The following is a 21729-nucleotide window of genomic DNA, read 5'->3' as shown; positions in this document are numbered from 1 at the left end:
AAATGAGCATTTAAAAATATTTACTATTTGGGAATTTTTGCATATAACTTCATATACATTTATAAAACAAAGTTAATTCATCTGAAGTAAAAAAAAATCCAAATTTTAAAAATAATAAAAACAAGTACTTGGGGAACAACCAAATGTCAAAAATATCATCATTAAATTGGTAATAAAATACAACTTAAGGTTATAAAATTAAAGAGTTTATAGAAAAATTCCCACTTCATAATTAAGAAGATCTAGTTGGTGATTGCATGCTTGTTATGTGATTTTTTTTTAAAGGCCTGTACAATTCAATTAAGGTAATGGGGCGGGGGGGGGGGGGGGGAGAACAATGTCATTTAATCTCTTAACATTATTCAAGTAAGATAAAAATCCTTTTATTTCCAAGAAAATTGATTGAGTAAATTATTTATTTGAAAATCGGAGTTACAGAGAGAGGGGGAGAAAGACATACAGAGAGTGTCCAGGTCCCAGGCACTTCAGACATCTTCCACTGCTTTTTTTTACGCCATCAGCTGGTAAGCATTGGAACAGCCACGACATGAACCTATGTGGGATGCCGTCAGTGCTGACAACAGGTTTACCTGCTACACTACAACACCACCCACAAATTCATAATTTCTGATTTTGAAGAATGGCTTTGGGGTCAGCGCTGCGGCACAACAGGTTAAGCTGCTGCATGCAGCGCTGTAATGGCTGCTCCACTTCTGATCTAGCTCCCTGTTAAGGCACCAGGGACAGCAGTAGAAGATGGCCCAAGTGCTAGAACCCCTGCCATCCATGTGAGAGACCCAGAAGAAGCTCCTGGCTCCGGGCCTCGGCATGGCCCAGCCCTGATGGCCATTTGGCAAGTGAACCAGTAGATGGAAGACCTTTCCCTCTGTGGCTCCCTCACTCTGGCTTTCAAATAAATAAATAAATATTTAAAAAAGAATGGCTTTGACTTTGATATAATCTACAAAGATAGACTATTATTAACAGAAAACATTCCTAGAATACATCTCTATTCACACTATGGTTTTACTTTTTAAGAAAAAACATAAAAAACAAAAGGTTTAGATAGGCTTAGGCTTTTGGCCTGGCAGTTGAGATGGTGCTTGTGTTGCCCACATTCCATATCATACTGCCTGGGTTCAAATTCAGGCTGTGCTCCTGATTCCAGCTTCCTGATAATACAGACACTGGGAGGCAGCAGGTGATAGTTCAAGCGGTTTGGATGCTGAAACACACATAGGAAACCTGAACTGGATTCCCAGCTCCCAGGTTCAACCTGGTCCAGCCCCTGCCACTGCAGACATTTAGGGAGCAAATGAGCAGACGGTAGCTCATTCTCCCTCTCTGCCTCTCCAAAAAAAAAAAAAAAAAATTCAAAAATAACTTCAAAAAATAAGCTTAGATGATCCAAAAGTTAAGAACTTTTGAAGTTTTCCATTATATTATATGACAAGTTCATACATCATTATTAACTTATTCTCAGAGGCTGTCAAACCATGGATAACAAATGAAATCTCATTTATCTTTTTAAAGTAGTTGATGGAAATACACTTACAATAGGCTACATGTATGTTGCCCCAACATTCATACTAAAATCATAATCCCAATGAGAAGCATTTGGAGTAGGCTCTTTTGAGCATAATTAGGTCATGAAGGTAGAAACCTCAAGAATCCAATTTGTGCCCTAACAGAGAGGCCAGAGAACAAGCACAGACACAGGAGGCAGATGGCTGCCGCAACACCAGGAAGAGGCCCTCACCAAGAATCTGACCCTGCAAGTACCCTAATCTCACATTTCTAACCTCTAGAATTGTGAAAAATATGTTTGTCATTTAGGCCATCCAGTTTATGGTGTTTTGTTACAGCAGCCCAAGCTGATTTTGACAATAGTCTTTCCCATTTACTCACATACTATGGCTGCTTTTCCCCAGCAACAGCAGAATCAAGCAGTTGCAACAGAAACAATATGGCCCACAAAGTGGCAAATATTTATCATCTAGCCCTTTGTGAGGAAAAGTTGCTGATACTTGTCCTAATTGATCAAAAAATATTCTTTCAATGCTAAAAACTTCTTTGTAACATAGTCAAGGGGCTGGTGCCGCGGCTCACTTGGTTAATCCCCATCCTGCGGCACCGGCATCCCATATGGGTGCCGGGTTCTAGTCCTGGTTGCTCCTCTTCCAGTCCAGCTATCTGCTATGGCCTGGGAAGGCAGTAGAAGATGGCCCAAGTGCTTGGGCCCTGCCCCCACATGGGAGACCAGGAGGAAGCACCTGGCTCCTGGCTTCAGATCGGCATAGCTCCGGCCGTAGCGGCCATTTGGGGGGTGAACCAACGGAAGGAAGACCTTTCTCTCTGATACTCTCACTGTCTAACTCTATCAAATTAAAAAAAAAAAAAAAGCATAGTCAAGGTTTAAATCAAACCATAAATAAAATCTGGAGAGGATGGGACCCAATTAAACCAAGTACAGTACCCAATTCTCTACCAAAGCTCCAGATATTTATATGGCATACAGGTGTTAAAAAACCAGTAAATTTACCAAGCCATCACAGGAAGGAATAGTGCTTAGGTCTGTTCCAAAGTACTGGAAAGTACAAATACAAATGTGAAGTAAAAAAAGGAAGAAAGAAAGGATAGACAGAAGGTAGGCAAAACACAACTGAACAACAAATATTTTATAAACAGCTCTTCTGAGTTCCTATCTTTTATTTTAGACTACTTGTACTTTCTGGTTTTCAGAAAAAAAGAAAGAATATATCGTTAATTTAAATTAGAAATGAAAAACATGGTCATTTGTATAACAGCACACAGTAGCTCCTTTACTTATTAAATATGAAGTAGACTTAATACATGTAATAGCAATACATTTTGTAGTTTTTAAATGTACCAAGAGTATATAAAAATCAGAAAACTTCACATTTTGTAGGAAGCCTTCAATGTAAAATGTAAAGCTACTTATACTCTGGTCTCCAACATTGACATGGAGAACAAGAGCTGGTTTCTGACCAAGTCTCGGGGTCAGCAACCATTTAGAAGGGACACAACTCACATGCAACAGTTCTCTTCAATCTGTCTCCTTTTCCAGTTAATTTGGGGAAATATCAGTGCTTCACATTAATGTGGGCTTGTGATTAAACAGCAAAAAGCTGTTGCCTAAAGAATAACATTAGTATATTCTCTTCCATTTTCCTTCAGACAACGCAGACAACTGCCTACTATTTCTGGATCTAGAAGAACCCTAATATTCTAATTCAGTTCTTTTAGAGCAAGGATAATTTTAAATTTCAGGGTTGAGACAAAGAAAAGGAGACTTTCTCTGTTGGCTATTGCTATATTTCATAAACACAAACATGTAACATAAGTGTGCATTTATACACATGATGCTTTAAAGGCAACCAAGAAAGCGTAAGACAAAAAAAAAAAAAAAAAAACAGTATGTCATAGTATATATTCATGTAAAAATACACACCGATTCTCCCATAAAGAGATATGAATATCAACTTCTAATATTCAACCCAGAAACCAGAGATCAAGCATTTTAAGTTATATCACTAATTAAAAAAATATTTCTTTCTGTAACACCCATGAAATCAGTATTTCTAGAGTCTTATTTAAGCTTCAAGAGTTCCAGGCTGTCTCTCTGAATAACATTTTCACTCAGACATTCATTTCAGGTCAATAATCTTAATTCTATACTCACCAATATCTAAAATTCTCTTTTGAAGAGCTCCAATGAAAAGAAATGGTTCATCTTTACATGACTGAATGAGTGTGCCAACCAGTTCAGAGTTTGTTGCTAAGATGCAGGCATTTTCTTCATGAAGGTTGACCCCTGCCATGGAAGTCACATCATTGATGTCATCTTCATCTCTAATAGGAAAAAAAAAAAATTACAGTTTTTTGGGTAGGGTATGTGGGTAAGAGTGATTTCAGTGAGAAAAGAATTAAAGATCTCTCCTTGAACTAATGGCATTTTTTTAACTTAAGTTATCCAATCAAGAGGAGAACTGAAGAATGGCTATCTTTTGCCATAAGCCTTTAAATCTAATTAGTGTCTCCAACCACTAGCACACAAATAATGTCAAAAAGACAGTTTAGAAGCAACTTTGTCTTCTAAGGCTCATCTCTTCTTATCTGTTTGGTAAATGAGATAAACTAAAAGGGATCTAGAGTTAAACTATGCTACCCACAAATCCTTTGCAATGAAAGACAAAGAAAGGAAAACAGACATTTTTGTTTCCATCCAAGATGGCTAAAAGTCCCTCAGATTTCCCCCACATTCTATTCTTTCACTGAAGGGCAGTAGAAATCCTGACAGGTCCGTATCCACATAAAGGCCCTTGAGAAGAAGTGTACTCAACTAGCTCATCTGAAATGTTTTAAAACATGTATTAAAACTAGTTTGTTTCTGTTTCAGACTTTTGGTATGTTCTGCTACTGGCATAACTGAATTCATTAAAACCTCATTATCAAGAAACTGGCTCCAAAGAGCTCATATACTCATAGAAACAATAAAACTACACATATGCACACACATAAGACACATATAAAATGCAAAATGTTTGAGCTCCCTGTTTTGCACATCAAAATTAAACTTTTTTTAAAATAACAGAACTGTTAAATGGCTATTATACAAGATGGGTATATATGGTTAAGGGTAAAGACAGAGAGGAATGAAATAATAAAAGTCCCTCACAGTATCCTTACCAACCCATGTAATGACAAACACATTACTGGTGTTAACTCATATACCAATGCATAATATAATATATACAACACAATAATATCAAAAAGATGTTGGTTTCTTTTTACGGCATGGCCAAATGGTTTATCATGTGGTTTCATGTCAACAGATTTAAATTAACTTAATTGTAATACACTTGTGTACAGAAAAAGGAAATAAATTACAACTGTCAAACGCTCAAGAAATGAAGACCTCTGATGTTCAACTTTAAAAAGCAGTAGAATAGGGGTGAGGAACGGAAAGAGCCCATACTCCAACATAGAAGAGATACAAGCTAAATCAAAGATAAAATGCTAGACTTAATACATTTAAACATCCAATGTGTAAGAATGGTAGAAATCATATACCTAAAGATGACCAAAATTTGAGTTAAATATACTTGAAAAGTCTGAGTAAAAATCTAAAAGATCAAGTTTATTTCAGTGAAAAGTCAGTACACTATGGAACAGAACTCTAATCAGTTATTTAACATCTTGGGAACTCTGTATCCTCCTCTGAAAATTGAATGATCTGGATTACCTGCTTTCTAAGGTTCCTCTCTGACTCTTATTGAGGACGCTCTCTTTGGACGAATATGAAGGAGAGAGACTGCAATTTGAAGAGTTGTTTATGTGGACACAACAGGAGAGAACTATAAAAAGTTTGCGGGGGCGGTAAGCAGAGGTGGAGTGGGGGAGGGGCGTTTGGTCGCTAAGGTTAAGTCTTTGCTAAGGACACCATAGCCTATATCTGAGTGCCTGGTTCAAGTTGCAGGTACCCTGCCTCCCATCCACCTTCTTGCTAACTGCACACCCTTAGAGGTAGCAGATGATGGGTTCAAGAACCTGGGTCCCTAAAGTCCATGTGAGAGACCCAGATCCAATCAGGTCTCCTGGCTTCTGGCTGGCCCAGCCCTTACTGTTGTGGGCATTTGGGAGGTAAGCCAGTGAATGGGAGATCACTGAGTATCTGTGTCTTTGTCTCTTTCTCAGACTCCAAATAAAATAAAAATAACAAGTAAAACTTCATAAGTTCACAGAAAATGCATACTATAAAAACTATGTATGGATTTAAAGGTTTTTTAACCAGAGCGCATTTTTTAATACTTTATCTTAATTATTTGAGAGGCAAGAAAAACATGCAGAAAGACATAAAGAGTTCCCAGCTGCTGACCCACTCCCCAAATGTCCACAACAGCCACAAGAGCTATAGCTGGGAGCTGGTGGATGGCAGGAACCAGACTACTTGACCCATCACTGCAGTCTCCAAAGATCCACATTAATAGGAACAAGCAATAAGGAGTCAGAGCCAGGAACTGAACCCAGACACTGATTTGGGACCTGCGTTCCCAGCTGGCATCTTTATGGCTAGTATAAATGCCTGCATCTAAACTTACCTTTTAATTCCATTTACCCACGAACTTTCTGAAAACGCCTCACATAACCCCATACTTAACTTAAAAATAAAATTGCAGTTGTTAAAGGTAACTTCACATGACAGTTACACATATTACTCATATATACACAACATCAAGTGCTTATAATCTCAGTTTGTGCCACTACATAGGCCTCTGGTAAACTGTATCTTGCTTCTCTATCAGGGTAGGGAACCTGTATGACATCTCAGTCACAGGCTGGAGAGACTAATACCTGGCCTGTGGACCACACTTGGAACAATATTGAACTATAAAAATTAAAAAGTACTGATTTTAGAGCTAAAGAGGATCAGTTTTCAGGCACTGTTCTGACAATTATTAATAGGATAACTGTGGACAAGTTTTTTCCCATTTCTATTCATCAATCTCTTTATCTGTAAAGTAGAAGTGAAATTATAACTATCATGTAATTTTGAGCACAAACTATATTAGCAAATGAAAAAGAATATTATAGATTCACTGAAAAATAACAAATCAATTACATGGTAATATAAATAATATGTTTATGAAAACAAAGAAAATAAAAATTAAAAAATAATCCATAAGAAGAGTGGCTTTTGTCATCTATTTTTGCAAATCCCTTTAAAATCCATTGGTACTCTTGGACTTTGAATGAATCTTTTACCCATGCATGGTTTCGTGACATCGTGCCTTGGTATATGGAAAACTGTGTTACACAGTTCACTAAGTCATACAGATCTCCCAAATTCAGACTCATTATACAAAATCTAAAATTTACCTGTTAATATCTCTATCAGATCAGAAAATCTAAGTATTGGCAAGCAGTCAAACTCACTGTAGTGGATTTAAGTTCTTCAAAATTTTAATTTTTTCTGGAAAGCTCAATTATCATTAGCAAACAGTAGATTTTTCCAAGATGTTTGCAAAATTCTCAAGCTTAAATAATCATAGTGTGTCTTTCTTATGTTCTTTCAAGTCAAAAAACAGTAGTCTATGAAAAAAGAGGTCAGCTCAGTTTATAAATCAAACGCAAGTGAAAAAACTTGTCTTGAGACAATCACTGTACTCTGGCACACCGAAGAGCTTTATACAAACTCTCCATTTTGTCACACAGGCTATTTAAAAGGTATGTCCTCAAGGGTTCAGGATTAAAATGACCTTTATTTCTTTTTTTTTTTTTTTTTTTTTTTTGCCATCAGCACAGAAAATAGTGAAAAAAGCAAGTAACATTATTATTATGAAAATTGTCTGAATCTTGAAAATCCTTGAATGAGCTATCAGTTTCAAAACTCTTTTCTGTGGACCACTTTTTGGGAGTTGCTGGAAAGTCCCTAAAGTGGTACTGAACATCATAAATATTATCAGAGTTTTTAAGAAACAAATTCTTGCCATATACCAGTCTCCAAAAATTTCATTCTGGATCTTACCAGAATCCAAAATGTTAACAAAGTTTCCTGGCTAACTCTGAAACTGTTGACCTTTATTATACTAGAAAATATTTACTTGTAAACCATTTCAAAGGTATCTACCAGCCCTTTCCTATATTTCTAAATTTCCAATAGATGCCTATTCCTGTTCAGAACCTTTTTGGCATAAATCACACCACAACATTATTACTGTCTCTTGTCTTTGAACCTTCTAGTAAGACACCCACAACCCATGAATAACATATGCCCTGTCTCCAGCCCACAGAACATAACCTTCAATTTTCACCTCTAAAGTCTCTCAGTTTATTCTGTATAAAAGTACAAGGATGATTTTTCCTAAACATAATTTTATAAGATTTATTTAATTTATTTATTTGAAAGAGTTACACAGAGAGAAAAGGAGAGGCAGAGAGAGAGAGAGAGAGAGAGAGAGAGAGAGAGAGAGAGAGAGGTTTTCCATTCACTGGTTCACTACCCAATTGGCTGCAACAGCCAGAGCTGTGCTGATTCAAAACCTAGGAGCTTCCTCCAGGTCTCCCACGTGGGTGCAGGGGCCCAAGGACTTGTGCCATCTTCTACCACTTTCCCAGTCCATAGCAGAGAGCTGGATTAGAAGCGAAGCAGCCAGGACTTGAACCAGTGCCCATATGGGATGCCTGCACTGCAGGTGGCAGCTTCACCCACTTCGCCACAGCACCAGCCCCTCTAAACATAATTTTAGTTTAACAAAATGTAACTGAAAACTTTGAGACTTCACAATCTCATCTGAGTCTTTACTCATGTAATTTCCTGTGTGGAATGTTCAAAATCTAATTTCCATCAAGATTTAGCATGAGATCTTTTCACTGAATTGTAACCCTATGTTCGAATGCGGATGCTTCTTTGTTTCCCTTATCTTCCCATGATGAGAGATTTGTCACCAGAGACTGTTTTCCCTCTCTTTTAAAAATTCTTGCACAGGAATGATTAATCACTATATCAAATATTATATAACCAGCATATATAACTGATACATTTGTAACCCATAAAGACAAATAGGACTCATTACAGGAGACAACGAATTACGTAAGATGACAACTAAACATACATGTAATATACAATAGAGAACTAGATTCCTCCAATGTGGAAAAAATGAACATTAAAGCTGATGGAAATAATATTATCTATGCAACAGTATGTAACAACCTATATTATTTTCTAAAAGTGCCTTTTTTAAACAAATGCTAAAACATACTAAACTGTTAAAATATCTTCTCTACTAGAAATAATATATGTGTGCAAGAATACATCAGAAAAAGTTATTTTGAAAAATGTACATTATCATTTAATGAATATTTCTTTTAAAAATGTATTTATTTGGAGGAAGCGCTGTAGCATAGCCGGTAGAGCTGCCACCTGCAGTGCTGGCATCCCATATGGGCACCGGTTTGAGTCTCAGATGCTCTACTTCCAATCCAGCTCTCTGCTGTAACCTGGGAAACCAATAGAAGATGGCCCAAGTCCTTGGGCCCCAGCACCTGCATGGGAGACCCAGAAGAAGCTCTTGGCTCCTGGCTTCAGATCGGCACAGCTCTGGCGGTTGCAGCCAATTTCTCTTTCTCCCTCCCCCCCCCCCCCCCCCCCGCCTCTCCTTCTCTCTCTGTGTAACTCTGACTTTCAAATAAATAAATCTTTTTTAAAAAATGTACTTATTCTAAAGGCAGTGTTACAGGAAGAGGAAGGAAGGAAGAGAGGAGGGAGGAAAGGGATAAAGGGAGAAGCAGGGAGAAGGACAGATATCTTCCATCTGCTGTTTCATTTCCTAAACAGCCACAATAGCCGGGACTGGGCCAAGTGGAAGTGAGGAGCCTCCATCCAGGTCTCCTAAGTGGATGGCTGGGGCCCATCGTCCACTGCCTTCCTTAATTTTTCAGCAGAGAGCTGGATCAGAAGTGGAGCAGCCAGGTCTAGAACTGGCCCATGAAAAACATTTGGAAATACCCTTGTATTATCCATCTACAAATATTATAGAACCCTAAAATATAAGGAATCTAATAAAAACATCTTAACCGTAGAATATTATCACATTATTGAGTCCTTATCACCAAATTCCTAGTCAGTTTAAACAGGGCTAACTAAACAAACACAATAAGTACTATAGTACTTGTTACTTCTGGTCCCAAAATCTGATGGATAAAACATGAATATCTGGCACCCTCTGGTGTCTAACCATTGTATGGCTTCCAATATTCATTGAAGTTACACTGACCAACAGAATAGAAAACAGGATTTTCCTAGTGAAGAGAGTCACAAATGAACAATAACAACAAAAAAATTAAGTTAACCAGGTAGTTTTTGAAAAAGAGGCAGATATCACTCCATATTATTAAACCTCATTTCGTTTAGTCAAGACAAGATTTAATGCTATACATATACTACTTCCTATTATTTAACAAAAGTCAGTGAGTCTATTTTAATTTTCATTTTAATAGTAACTAAAGTGCTCATAATATTAAGTATCCAGGAAACAAAATTTAGGTTACAAAGACATCACTGACTGGCATTGTGGCATAGCAGGTAAAGCTGTCACCTTCTATCCCACATAGATACTGGTTTATGTCCCAGCTGCTCTATTTCTGATCCAGCTCCCTGCTAATGGCCTGGGAAAAGCAGAAGATAGCCCAAGTACTTGGGCCCCTGTCATCCACATGGAAAACCTGGAGGAAATTCCTGGCTTCAGCCTGGCCCAGCCCCAGCTGATACGGCCATCTAGGGAGTCAATCAATGGATGGAAGACCTCTCTGTCTCAAACTGTCTCAAATATTTAAGGTTTTTTTTTAGTTTTTTTTTTTTTTTTTTTGGGACAGGCAGAGTTAAGACAGTGAGAGAGAGAGAGAAAGGTCTTCCTTCCGTTGGTTCACCCCCCAAATGGCTGCTATGGCCGGCGTGGCGCCAATCCAAAGCCAATCCGAAGCCAGCAGCCAGGTGCTTCCTCCTAGTCTCCCATGAGGGTACAGGGCCCAACCACTTGGGCCATCCTCCACTGCCTTCCCAGGTCACAGCAGAGAGCTGGACTGGAAGAGGAGCAACTGGGACAGAACCAGTGCTCTAACCGGGACTAGAACCCAGAGTGCCGGCACCGCAGGCAGAAGATTAGCCTAGTGAGCTGCGGCACCTGCCCAAAGTGTTTTTGTTTTTTTTTTTTTTTAAAGCTATCACAGGGGCCAGTGCTGTGGGATAGTGGGTAAAGCTGCTGGCTGCAGTGCCAGCATACCTTATGGGTGCCAGTTCGAGTCCTGGCTCCTAACACCATAGATCATGACAGTTGGAGCTGTCAGAATACTTCCAGTTCTGAATAGGAGAAATAATTTTCTATCTTACTTACACAACTGTTTTTCAGCTTTTCTGTTCCCTACAACCTAACTGAATTCTATAGCAAATACAGATAAGAATTTTCCATAATGTTAAAAAGTCAATTTTGGCCAGTGCCACGGCTCACTAGACTAATCCTATGCCCCGGGTTCTAGTTCCAGTTGGGGCACTGGATTCTGTCCCGGTTTCTCCTCTTCCAGTCCAGCTCTCTGCTGTGGCCCGGGAAGGCAGTGGAGGACGGCCCAAGTGCTTGGGCCCTGCACCCGCATGGAAGACCGGAAGGAGGCACCTGGCTCCTGGCTTCAGATCGGCGCAGCGTGCCGGCCGTGGCGGCCATTTGGGGGGTGAACCAGCAGAAAAAACCTTTCTCTCTGTCTTTCTCTCTAACTCTGCCTATCAAAAAAAAAAAAAAAAAAAGTGAATTCTTCCCATGAATTAACCTAGTCACATAATCTCAATACAGAATTTTCATGGAACTGCCATGCTTATTTTAAAATCCAAGTACAATAATGACAATGAATAAAAGTAAAATTAGGATACTTTTGATTAAAGAAAATGGATTAATGCTATCAGATATAAAAAATAAAGGTGCATATTTGCATCCCAGTTGTTCCACTTCTGATCCAGCTCCATGCTAATGCACCTGGGAAAGAAGCAGATGGTCCAAGTGCTTGGGTCTCAGTCATCCATGTGGGAGATCCACAAGAAGCTCCTGGCTTCAGCCTGGTCCAGCCCTGGCCGTTATGGCCATTTGAAGAGTGAACCAGTGGATGGAAGCACTCTCTATCTCTCTGTTAACTCTGCCTTTCAATTAAATAAACAAATCTTTAAAAAAATTATTGAAGATGTAAATGTCTATGTGCATATGAGGTAAATCTGTATAGGTGTCTTGCAAGAAAACAGAGAACATCATTACAAAGGAAGAATCTTCTAATTCAAAAGCCATAAAGGAGGCACATGTTTGACCTAGCACATAAGATGCCCATGTCATGCATCCCACATCAGATGCTTAGACTCAATTCCTGGCTCTGGCTCCTGACTCCAGCTTCCTGCCAATGCAAACCCAAAGAGGCAGCAGTGATGACTTAACTGACTGGTCCTGCAGCCAACACAAGAAACTTGCATAGTGTTCTCTGATAACCTGCTTATCCCCCAGCTATGGGCTGTTGTGAGCATTTGGGGAGTGAACCAGTAGGAGCAGCTTTTTCCTTATCTGTCTCTCTCTGCTTCTGAAATTAAAAAATTAAAATTAAAAATGTCAAAAAGAGGTTGGTTAACCTGATAATGTGGTTTTAAATTTCAATATGCAAAAGACACTGAAAAAATTTATAAGTGAAACAAAAGATTGGGAAAAAAATAACTATGTATTTAGTATACATACCTAAGTTTAGAAAGCAATAAGCACTCAGATAAATGAGCAAAAGTAATGTCAGAAATCCAAGAAAATACTAATGGTGACATTTTTGCTCCAGGCAGTAAATGCACTACATTTACTAAGAAGCCATTACATGGCATTATAACTAGAACAGCACAAGACATTTTCATTCCATTGTTGGGTTCACAGAATCTGTCCAAAAAAAAGGTGTCAGGAAAAATAAGCAATGAGAACAACCTAAAGGAAAACCTGTGTCAGGGGCAAATGCCTGTGGCTTGTACTGGTTCTTGTGTCTCTGACACGGTGAGAGAACTGTGTCAGAGAGAAACTCCCAAGGCAAGTTAGGCTCCCAAAAACAAAACTAAAGTGGTTTCAAGTAAAGAATCATCCCTGGTTCCTACCAACAACAGTCACAAATCCTCTCTAGAATAAAGGAAATTCAAATTCAGGTATAATCTCACTTTCCCACAGAAAAAAGTTTTGAGTTAACTACATTTGTCACTTCTGAAGGTCCTTTTTGGTTCCTTTTCAAATATTTTAGGCATTTTTTTAATAGATAGCTGTTGCTTTTTTCATTTTTTATTTCATATTTTATTTTTTAATATTTTAAATAGGTTTTTACCAATCAGTTTGATCATCCAATGTTTGAAATCATTGTTGTTCCAAATGTGTTGCTATTTCCCTTGTAGTCTGATGCATGGTAACTTTTCCTTATGTTTATCTTTGAATGTGAACACATACATGAATACCAGAAAAACAATGTAGTGACATTTTATAAATGCTCAAAGAAAAAAATAGAGGGAGAGAATGGCAGAGAGAAGAGAGATCTTCTATCACTGGCTCTCTCCCCAGATGGTCACAAAGGCAAGGGTTGGGCCAGGAAACAGCTAGGAGCCTGGAACTCATCCAGGCCTTCCACATACATGGGTAGCAGGGTCCAAGTACTTGGGCCATCTTCTGTTGCTTTCCCAGGAATATTAGCAGGGAGCTAGACTGTAAGCCCGAGACTCAAACCAGCAACCCAATATGGGATGCCAGCTTCACAAGCAGCAACTTAACCCACTGCACTCCAATGCTGGCCCCAACCTGTAATTCTAATTTCACCCCGAACATCACTGTCTATATAAGTAACCTAAAACAATCTAAAATTATTAGAAATAATTAGGCCATCAGTATTTTTAAATAATGCACCTCTATTGATTTGTATTAAAACAAAAAAATGCCATTGTCAAAAATATTATTGGGGCCAGTGCTGTGGCACAGTAGGCTCCACTTGCAGTGCCAGCATCCCATATGGGTACCAGTTCTAGTCCTGGCTGCTCCTCTTCTGATCCAGCTCTCCGCTATGGCCTTGGAAAGCAGTAGAAGATGACCCAAGCACTTGGGCCCCTGCAGGAAGTGCCTAGCTCCAGGCTTTGGATCAGCCCAGCTCTGGCCTTTGCAGCTATTTGGGGAGTGAACCAGCAGATAGAAGACCTTTCTGTCTATCTCTCCCTCTCACTGTCTGTAACTCTACCTCTCAAATAAATAAATTCTTCTTAAAAATTTGCTCTCGGGGCTGGCGCTGTGGTGCAGCAGGTTAAAGCCCTGGCCTGAAGTGCTGGCATCCCATATGGGTGCTGGTTCTAGTCCTGGCTGCTCCACTTCCTATCCAGCTCTCTGCTATGGCCTGGGATAGCAATAAAAGATGGCCCAAGTCCTTGAGCCCCTGCACCCACGTAGGAGACCCAGAAGAAGCTCCTGGCTTCGGATCTGTGCAGTTCCAGCCATTGTGGCTAACTGGGGAGTGAACCATCGGATGGAAAACCTCTCTCTCTTTGCCTCTCCTCTCTCTATGTAACTCTGACTCTCAAGTAAAAAATAAATAAATCCTTAAAAAAAAATTTGCTCTCTGCTGTGGCCTGGGAAAGCAGTGGAAGATGGCCCAAATCCTTGGGACCCTGTGCCCATGTGGAAGACTGGGAAGAAGCTCCTGGCTTCTTGTGGCCAATTGGGGAGTGAACCAGTAGATGGAGACCTCTCTATCTCTCTGCTTCTCCTTCTCTCTCTGTGTAACTCTTTCAAATAAATAAATCTTTTTAAAAAATCTATATTGAAGTTATAGTAAACTAAAGAATATACTATAGAAATTCAAGATTAACTAACCAAAAGAGAGTAGGACAGGAAAGACCCATGCAGGTTTAACATAGGAGACATTACAGATCATTAAGGAAGCACAGACTCCTCAATAATGCTGTGGGAACACATAGTTATTCATATGGTGAAAAAATAAAGAATACCCCTACTATACACCACCACGGGGGGAAAAAAAAAGAAAACTAACTCCTGATGACATGAAAATTTACATACGGGGCCAGCGCTGTAGCGCAGTGAGTTAATGCCCTGGCCTGAAACGCCGGCATTCCATATGGGCGCTGGTTCTAGTCCCAGTTGCTCCTCTTCCGATCCAGCTCTCTGCTATGGCCTGGGAAGGCAGTAGAAGATGGCCCAGGTCCTTGGGCCCATGCACCCACATGGGAGACCCGGAAGAAGCTCCTGGCTCCTGGCTCCTGGCTCCTGGCTTCTGATCGATGCAGCTCCAGTCGTTGCAGCCATCTGGGGAGTGAACCATCGAATGGAAGACCTCTCTCTCTGCCTCTCCTCTCTCTGTGTAACTCTGACTTTCAAAAAAATAAATAAATCTTTAAAAAAATTTACATACAAAAAGCAAAACTTCAAAGCTTCTAGAAGACAATAAAGGAGATTATCTTTATTATCTCCATAAATAAGACCTAATCAGAAAAGAAACTGTCAGAGCCAACTTCTGCAAAATTAAGAACGTCTGTTTACCAAAATATCGTAACGAAAGTGAACTGAAAAACCCCTACTCCAACAGACATTTGTAATATACAAAAAGTATATTAAAAAAAAACTACAGAGGGATTTCTATTTCAATTCAAGACCATCACTCATAAGAATATTGTTTTGCACATGGAAAACAAATAAAGCTAGAACATTTATTTTTAAAAGCATGTTTTGAAAGCATCAGAGAACTGACAAGGGAGTTAGGTCTTGAGGGGGCCACAGCCCTAAGACAAGAGAACCTCACTGAAACTCCCCCAGTTTTCTCTATGTTTCTCCCTCAGGCATGTGCTAATTCCTAAAGTGGAACAAAACACTTAAAAAGCCACAGAAATGGCAACTGCTAAAAGACAGAAAAGTCAACAGAGTATTGGGTAATCTCTTAATGATGGAGACAAAAAGTTGGAGTTCACAGCTTCAAGGCTGCTAGCATAAGGCCATGATGCTATAAAGAAGACAAGCATTTACCATTAAAGCACTACAAAAGAAAAATCAAAGGAGCCAAGCAAAAGTCTATGAAAAGCATAGTGAGTTTTTGGTAATCTTAAAATACTGAAGAAATAAAAACTAGGGTTCATAATCAAAGTACCCTAAGTCTTAGCTGACCTCCTTGTGGTACTGTATCCTGAGAAGGGGGAACCAAAATTACACAATCTTGGGAAGATTACAGTTAGCTTTCAACTAGCTCAGTCACTGACCACTGAGGTGGCTGCTCCTCTGCTGCCTGCTAAGACACTGGAGTTTTCTTTACGGAGGGAATTTATCCCAAACTCCATTTGGCCAGCATTGTGGCCCAGCAAGTTTAGCTGCTACTTGCAACACTGGCATCCCTTCAGGGAGTGCTGGTTTGGATTGCAGTTGTTCCTTCTGATCCAACTCCCCACTAACACACCTGGGAAGGCAGTGGAAGACAGCCCAAGTACTTGAGCCTATGCTACCCCCAGGGGAGACCAAGATGGAGTTCCTGGCTCTTGGCTTTGGTCTGGCCAGATCTGAATGTTGCAGCTACTTGGGGAGTGAACCAGTAGATGGAAAATCTTTCCTTCTCTCTCACTCATTCCCTCTGCCTTTTAAATAAATAAATAAATATATCTTTAAGGGAAAAAAAAAAAAAAAAACTGGCCAGCACCGCAGCTCAAAAGGCTAATCCTCCACCTGCTGCGCCGCCACCCGGGTCCTAGTTCCAGTTGGGGAGCCGGAATCTGTCCCGGTTGCTCCTCTTCCAGTCCAGCTCTCTGCTGTGGCCCAGGAAGGCAGTGGAGGATGGCCCAAGTGCTTGGGCCCTGCACCCTCATGGGAGATCAGGAGGAAGCACCCAGCTCCTGGCTTTGGATCGGTGCAGCATGCAGGCCGCAGTGGCCATTTGAGGGGGTGAACTAACAGAAAAAGGAAGACCTTTCTCTCTCTCTAACTGCCGGTCAAAAAAAAACAAAACAAAACAAAACAAAAAAACCAAAAAACCAAAAAAAACAAATTGGGTCCCTGCGAGAAGCTAGAATTGAGCTCCTGGCTCAAAGTTTCAGCCTGGCCCAACTCTGGCCATGTCAGGCATTTGGGGGAGTGAACCAGCAAATGTGGGATCTCTCAATACCTTTCTCTTTGCCTTTCAAATAAATAATATTTTAAATTAAAGCGTAAAATAAAATTTCAGGCTCTGCTGGTGGGAATGTAAAATGGTACAACCTCTTAGGGAAAAGCTATGTTCATACAGATTTAGACATAGGGTTCCTAGCAGCTTTATTCATAACTGCCCAAAATAAAACTAAATGCCCCTCAACATGTGACAAGAGAAACAATCCAGTGCATACAATGGAATACTACACAGCACTAAAGTAGTAATAATACATATACATGCACTAACATATTATGCTGAGGACAAGAGGTCTAACAAATTGTATGATGTCATTTATGCAAAACCCTAGGAAAGACAAATCTAATCTATAAAGACAAGCAAACAGATGAATGGTTGTATAAGACTTGGGGTAAAATGTGGGGACTGGCTGGGGAGCTACATAAAGGAATCCTTTAGTATACTGAAAATATTCAATTTCTCTTGATTGTGGTACTTTATACATGGGTTTGGCCTTTTACCAAAACTCACTTAACTGGAAGACAATGAATGTCTAGTAAATCATTGGCTTTCAATATTGCCTCCAAAAATAATACAGAATAGTAGTCATTGCCTAAGCATACCATGAAGACCCAAACTTCAAACCATCTATAAATGAAAAACAACAAACCCTAAGTAGTACACATTCTCTCCATTCTGTGGGGTCCTATCTCTACCCCAAGCCCCACCCCAAATGCCTCAAGGCTTATGGTAAGTCACAAAAGCAGACTGGAGGTAGGGGTGGAGGACTACCAGAAATAGAGACCAGAGAGCAAGCAGCAGGTATAAGGATGAAATGTACTATGGGGAGGAAGACTAAGTCATTCCGAGTCAGAAAAAAAACTAAAAAGGCAGATCGAAGCATGAGCTACATGGAATTTAAATTAGCAGACCTTGAAATGTGTAGATTCTTGGGCGTAGGAGGGCAAAAAGGAGAGGGAGAGAGGGAGAGAGAGAGAGAGAGAGAGAGAGAGAGAGAGAGACGCACCTTTTGGAAGGAAAAAGATCAAAAAGGGGTGAATTTAGAGTACTTCAAGAGAAGAAGAATCAGCCACACTTCAACCTACCATGGATAAAAAATATTTGAGAAAAAAATGTGCATCTGTACTAAACATGCAGATTTTTCTGTTGGTAACAGACAATACAATATAACAGCTATTTACATTGTACTAGGTATTGTAATTCAGAGATGGTTTAATGTATATGGAAGGATGTATACAGGAGGATTATAAGCAAATACTACATCATTTTATATAAGGGTCTTGGGTTCATTTGTGGATTTTGGTATCCATAGGTGCTCCTGGAAAAATCTCTTCCCCCAGATCCTATTTTATACACACCTTTGATAAAATTTAACTTATAAGTTAGGAACTATAAGAAATGAACAACTAGTAACAAAACAATTATAATGCACCACAATTAGAAAGTATGTGATAGAGACTGCACTGTGGTGTAGCAGATGACACCGGCATCCCATATGGGCACCAGTTGGTATCTGGCTGCTCTACTTTCAATCCAGCTCCCTGCTAATGGCCTGGGAAAAGCAGCAGAAAATGTTCCAAGTTTTGGGGCCTCTGCCATCCATGTGGGAGATCCAGAAGAGGCTCCTGGCTCCCAGCTTTGGCTCGGCCCCTTGCTGGCCATTGCCACCATCCAGGGAGTGAACCAGCAGATGGAAGATATCTCTCTGTCTCTTCTCTCTCTGTAACTTTGACTTTCAAAATAAAAAAAAAATAAATCTTAAAAAAATTATGTGAATGTGTTTTGTTACTCTTTCACAATATATTCTTATACTGCACTCATCATCTTTCTTGAGATAATACGAGATGACACAATGCCTACATGAAGAGATAAAGTGAAGTGAATGATGTGGGCATTGTGACATAGCATTAAGCAACTACATGCCACATGAATACAAGTACAGAAATATTGAGTTGATCTGATAATCAAGATAGCTACTAAGTAACTAACCAGGGGATACTATATACCTCATGGATACATTGAACAAAGGAATGATTCACACACTAGGCATGACGATCACATCACATTACTCGAACAACATACATTTTAAAAGTCATGAATTGTGGGACTGGTGCTGTGGTACACTGGGTTAAAGACCCATCCTGCAGCACTGGCACCCAATATGGGCACCAGTTCAAGAACTGGCTGCTCCTCTTCTTATCCAGCTCCTTGCCTGGGAAAGCATCGGAGGATGGCCCAAGTCCTTGGGCCCCTGCATCCATGTGGGAGACCCAGAAAAAGTTCCCAGCTCCTGGCTTAGCTCCAGCTGTTGGGCTATTTGGATGGGCTTAGCTCCAGCTGTTGCGGCTATTTGAGGAGTGAACCAGCAGATGGAAGACTTCCCTCTCTAACTCTTTAAATAAATACAATTCTTTAAAAAGTTATGAATTGTGTATTTCAAGAATTTTCTGCAAAATATTTTGTAACTACAGTTAAATGTGGGCAATTGAAACTGCAGAAAGCAAAGCTGAAGATCAAGAAGAACTACTGTAATAATGTAATTTTCCATTTTTTGTGAAGTTCCAGAATAGAAATCATCTACAGTGACAGACTTAAGAATAGGGATTGCCAGAGGCAGGGAATGGGGTAATTGATTTGAAAGGTGCATAAAGGTGAAGGATATGTTCAGTATCTTGATCTGGATTATGATTACAGAGGAATACATCAAAATTCATTTAATGCAAAAACTTAAAATGTGTGTACTTCACTGTTTATAAATTATACTTTATAAATTATTGCTAGATTTTTTAATGTGTCAATTTATTTTATTCAAGCATTATTCTGTTATCATTTTATTTCTTAAAAATTACTTCCTTAAGACGAGGCCTCAACTATTTATTTTCTTTACCTGAAGCATGTTGTTCCATTCTCTTTTATTTTATGTTTCTGAATAGGAGATGCCTGAAGCGACAGAATTTTATTTCCAGGCAGAGTAATTTGCTTTAGAATGGAAGCTATAAAAACAAAAGAAGAAAAAAATACAAAAAAACAATTATGCTACATTAGGAAAAGTTAGGACAATAACTTTTAATACATATAGGATAATCAAAGAAAATTTCAAGCTGTCCTAGAACTATGCTTAAATTCAAACATGAGAACGCATTTATTCCCTGCATGAGACCACCATATAAAATAAAGATCCTTCCATTTTCTTAACATGGCCCCAAATTACCTATAGCATCACTACAAAAAAACATATATAAAAGTAGCCAAAACATATCAATAAAACATGATTTATACTGATAATACTTTTTTTTTTTTTTTGACAGGCAGAGTGGATAGTGAGAGAGACAGAGAGAAAGGTCTTCCTTTTTGCCGTTAGTTCACCCTCCAATGGCCGCTGCGGCAGGCGCATCTCGCTGATCTGATGGCAGGAGCCAGGTGCTTCTCCTGGTCTCCCATGCGGGTGCAGGGCCCAAGCACTTGGGCCATCCTCCACTGCCTTCCCAGGCCATAGCAGAGAGCTGGCCTGGAAGAGGGGCAACCGGGATAGAATCCGGTGCCCCAACTGGGACTAGAACCCGGTGTACCGGCGCCACAAGGCGGAGGAATAGCCTGTTAAGCCACGGTGCCGGCCATGATTTATACTGATAATATTTTATAAACATATAAAAGCTCTACCTTGTATTTTTAACACTGATTTCCAAACTTAGGGGGAAAGCTGTCTTTTAGAAAGAAATAAGCTATAGCAAACTTTGTAAGTTAAAACAATATTTATTAGCCAGTAGCCATTGTTTTATCTAATTATAGAAAATACCATGAGTGGTTGCTTCTTTTATTCTAAAACAATGTATAACCATAAAAATTATCTATGTATGTATAAAGAATGGAATCGTTATCTTTTTCTCATATATAATAACATAACAACTTTAAGGAGCAAATCTCCCCTCTTTATATAACAGTAAAAAGATGCTTGTCCCTCACAGAGGCAAGCAGTTGGGCTAGTAGTTAAGATTCCAGTTGAGATGCCTGCATCCCGTATCAGAGTGCCTGAGTTCAACTGCTGGCTTTGGCTCCTGTTTCCAATTTCCTGCTAATGTGAACCCTCATAGGAAGCAGGTAATGCCTCAAATAGTTGGCGCCTTATTACTCGTGTTGGAAAACCAGATTGAGTTCCTATCTCCTGGATTTGGTCCCTGCCCAGCTATGTCCTTGTTGGCATTTGGGAAAGTGCCCAACAGATAGGTGATCTCTCTCTCTCTCTTTCTCAAGTTACTTAAGCAAAACCAAACAAAACCCACCATGTTTTAAACTTAATGTGATGGGGCTGGGATCAGTCACTTACTGGTAGGTATTACAGTGTTTACTGGCATCTTCTTCTGTCCAGATTTCTGAATAGACAATGTTGAGGAATGGGAAAGTGTGGTCACTTGTTTTCCAATGCCTCCTGAAGGCTGCTGGACTACCTGAAACAATGAAAACTATCAGTACAGTCATTCAACTAAACCTTTGTTGTGTGAAAAGACTAGCATTGACTTTTGTGCTTATTCCTCCATAAATAGAACTTTATAAGAAAGCCTACTTAAAATGTAAATTTGTATGTAGCAAAATTATCTTGTTCAAAAATGAAGTTGATGACTTCAAATGTACTATTTTATAGAGTATAATTCAAATTTATATTTCACACTATCCAATTTAAATAGCTAAAATGATTTTTTTAAATTTATTTATTTATTTATTTTTTTGACAGGCAGAGTGGATAGTGAGAGAGAGAGACAGAGAGAAAGGTCTTCCTTTTTGCCGTTAGTTCACCCTCCAATGGCCGCTGCGGCCGGCGCATCTCGCTGATCCGAAGCCAGGAGCCAGGTGCTTCTCCTGGTCTCCCATGCGGGTGCAGGGCCCAAGCACTTGGGCCATCCTCCACTGCCTTCCCAGGCCATAGCAGAGAGCTGGCCTGGAAGAGGGGCAACCGGGATAGAATCCGGTGCCCCGACCGGGACTAGAACCCGGTGTGCTGGTGCCGCAAGGCGGAGGATTAGCCTG

At 39.7% G+C, this 21729-nt stretch overlaps 1 protein-coding gene across 1 annotated transcript in view; it reads right to left on the bottom strand.

Annotated features, from left to right (window-relative positions):
* TAF4B (TATA-box binding protein associated factor 4b) overlaps positions 1-21729 on the bottom strand; it is a 131579-nt gene that overhangs the window by 56469 nt on the left and 53381 nt on the right. The window contains exons 8-10 of the mRNA XM_062200244.1: positions 21032-21152; positions 19595-19700; positions 3704-3873 (exon numbers count right to left, since the gene is read on the bottom strand). Of these exons, the coding sequence (XP_062056228.1) occupies positions 3704-3873; positions 19595-19700; positions 21032-21152 (397 nt within the window). The remainder of the gene's footprint in view (positions 1-3703; positions 3874-19594; positions 19701-21031; positions 21153-21729) is intronic.

The sequence above is a fragment of the Lepus europaeus genome, chromosome 9 (genome assembly GCF_033115175.1).
Source record: "Lepus europaeus isolate LE1 chromosome 9, mLepTim1.pri, whole genome shotgun sequence".
Classification (NCBI taxonomy): Eukaryota; Metazoa; Chordata; class Mammalia; order Lagomorpha; family Leporidae; genus Lepus; species Lepus europaeus.
This window is presented reverse-complemented; position numbering and strand designations above follow the sequence as displayed.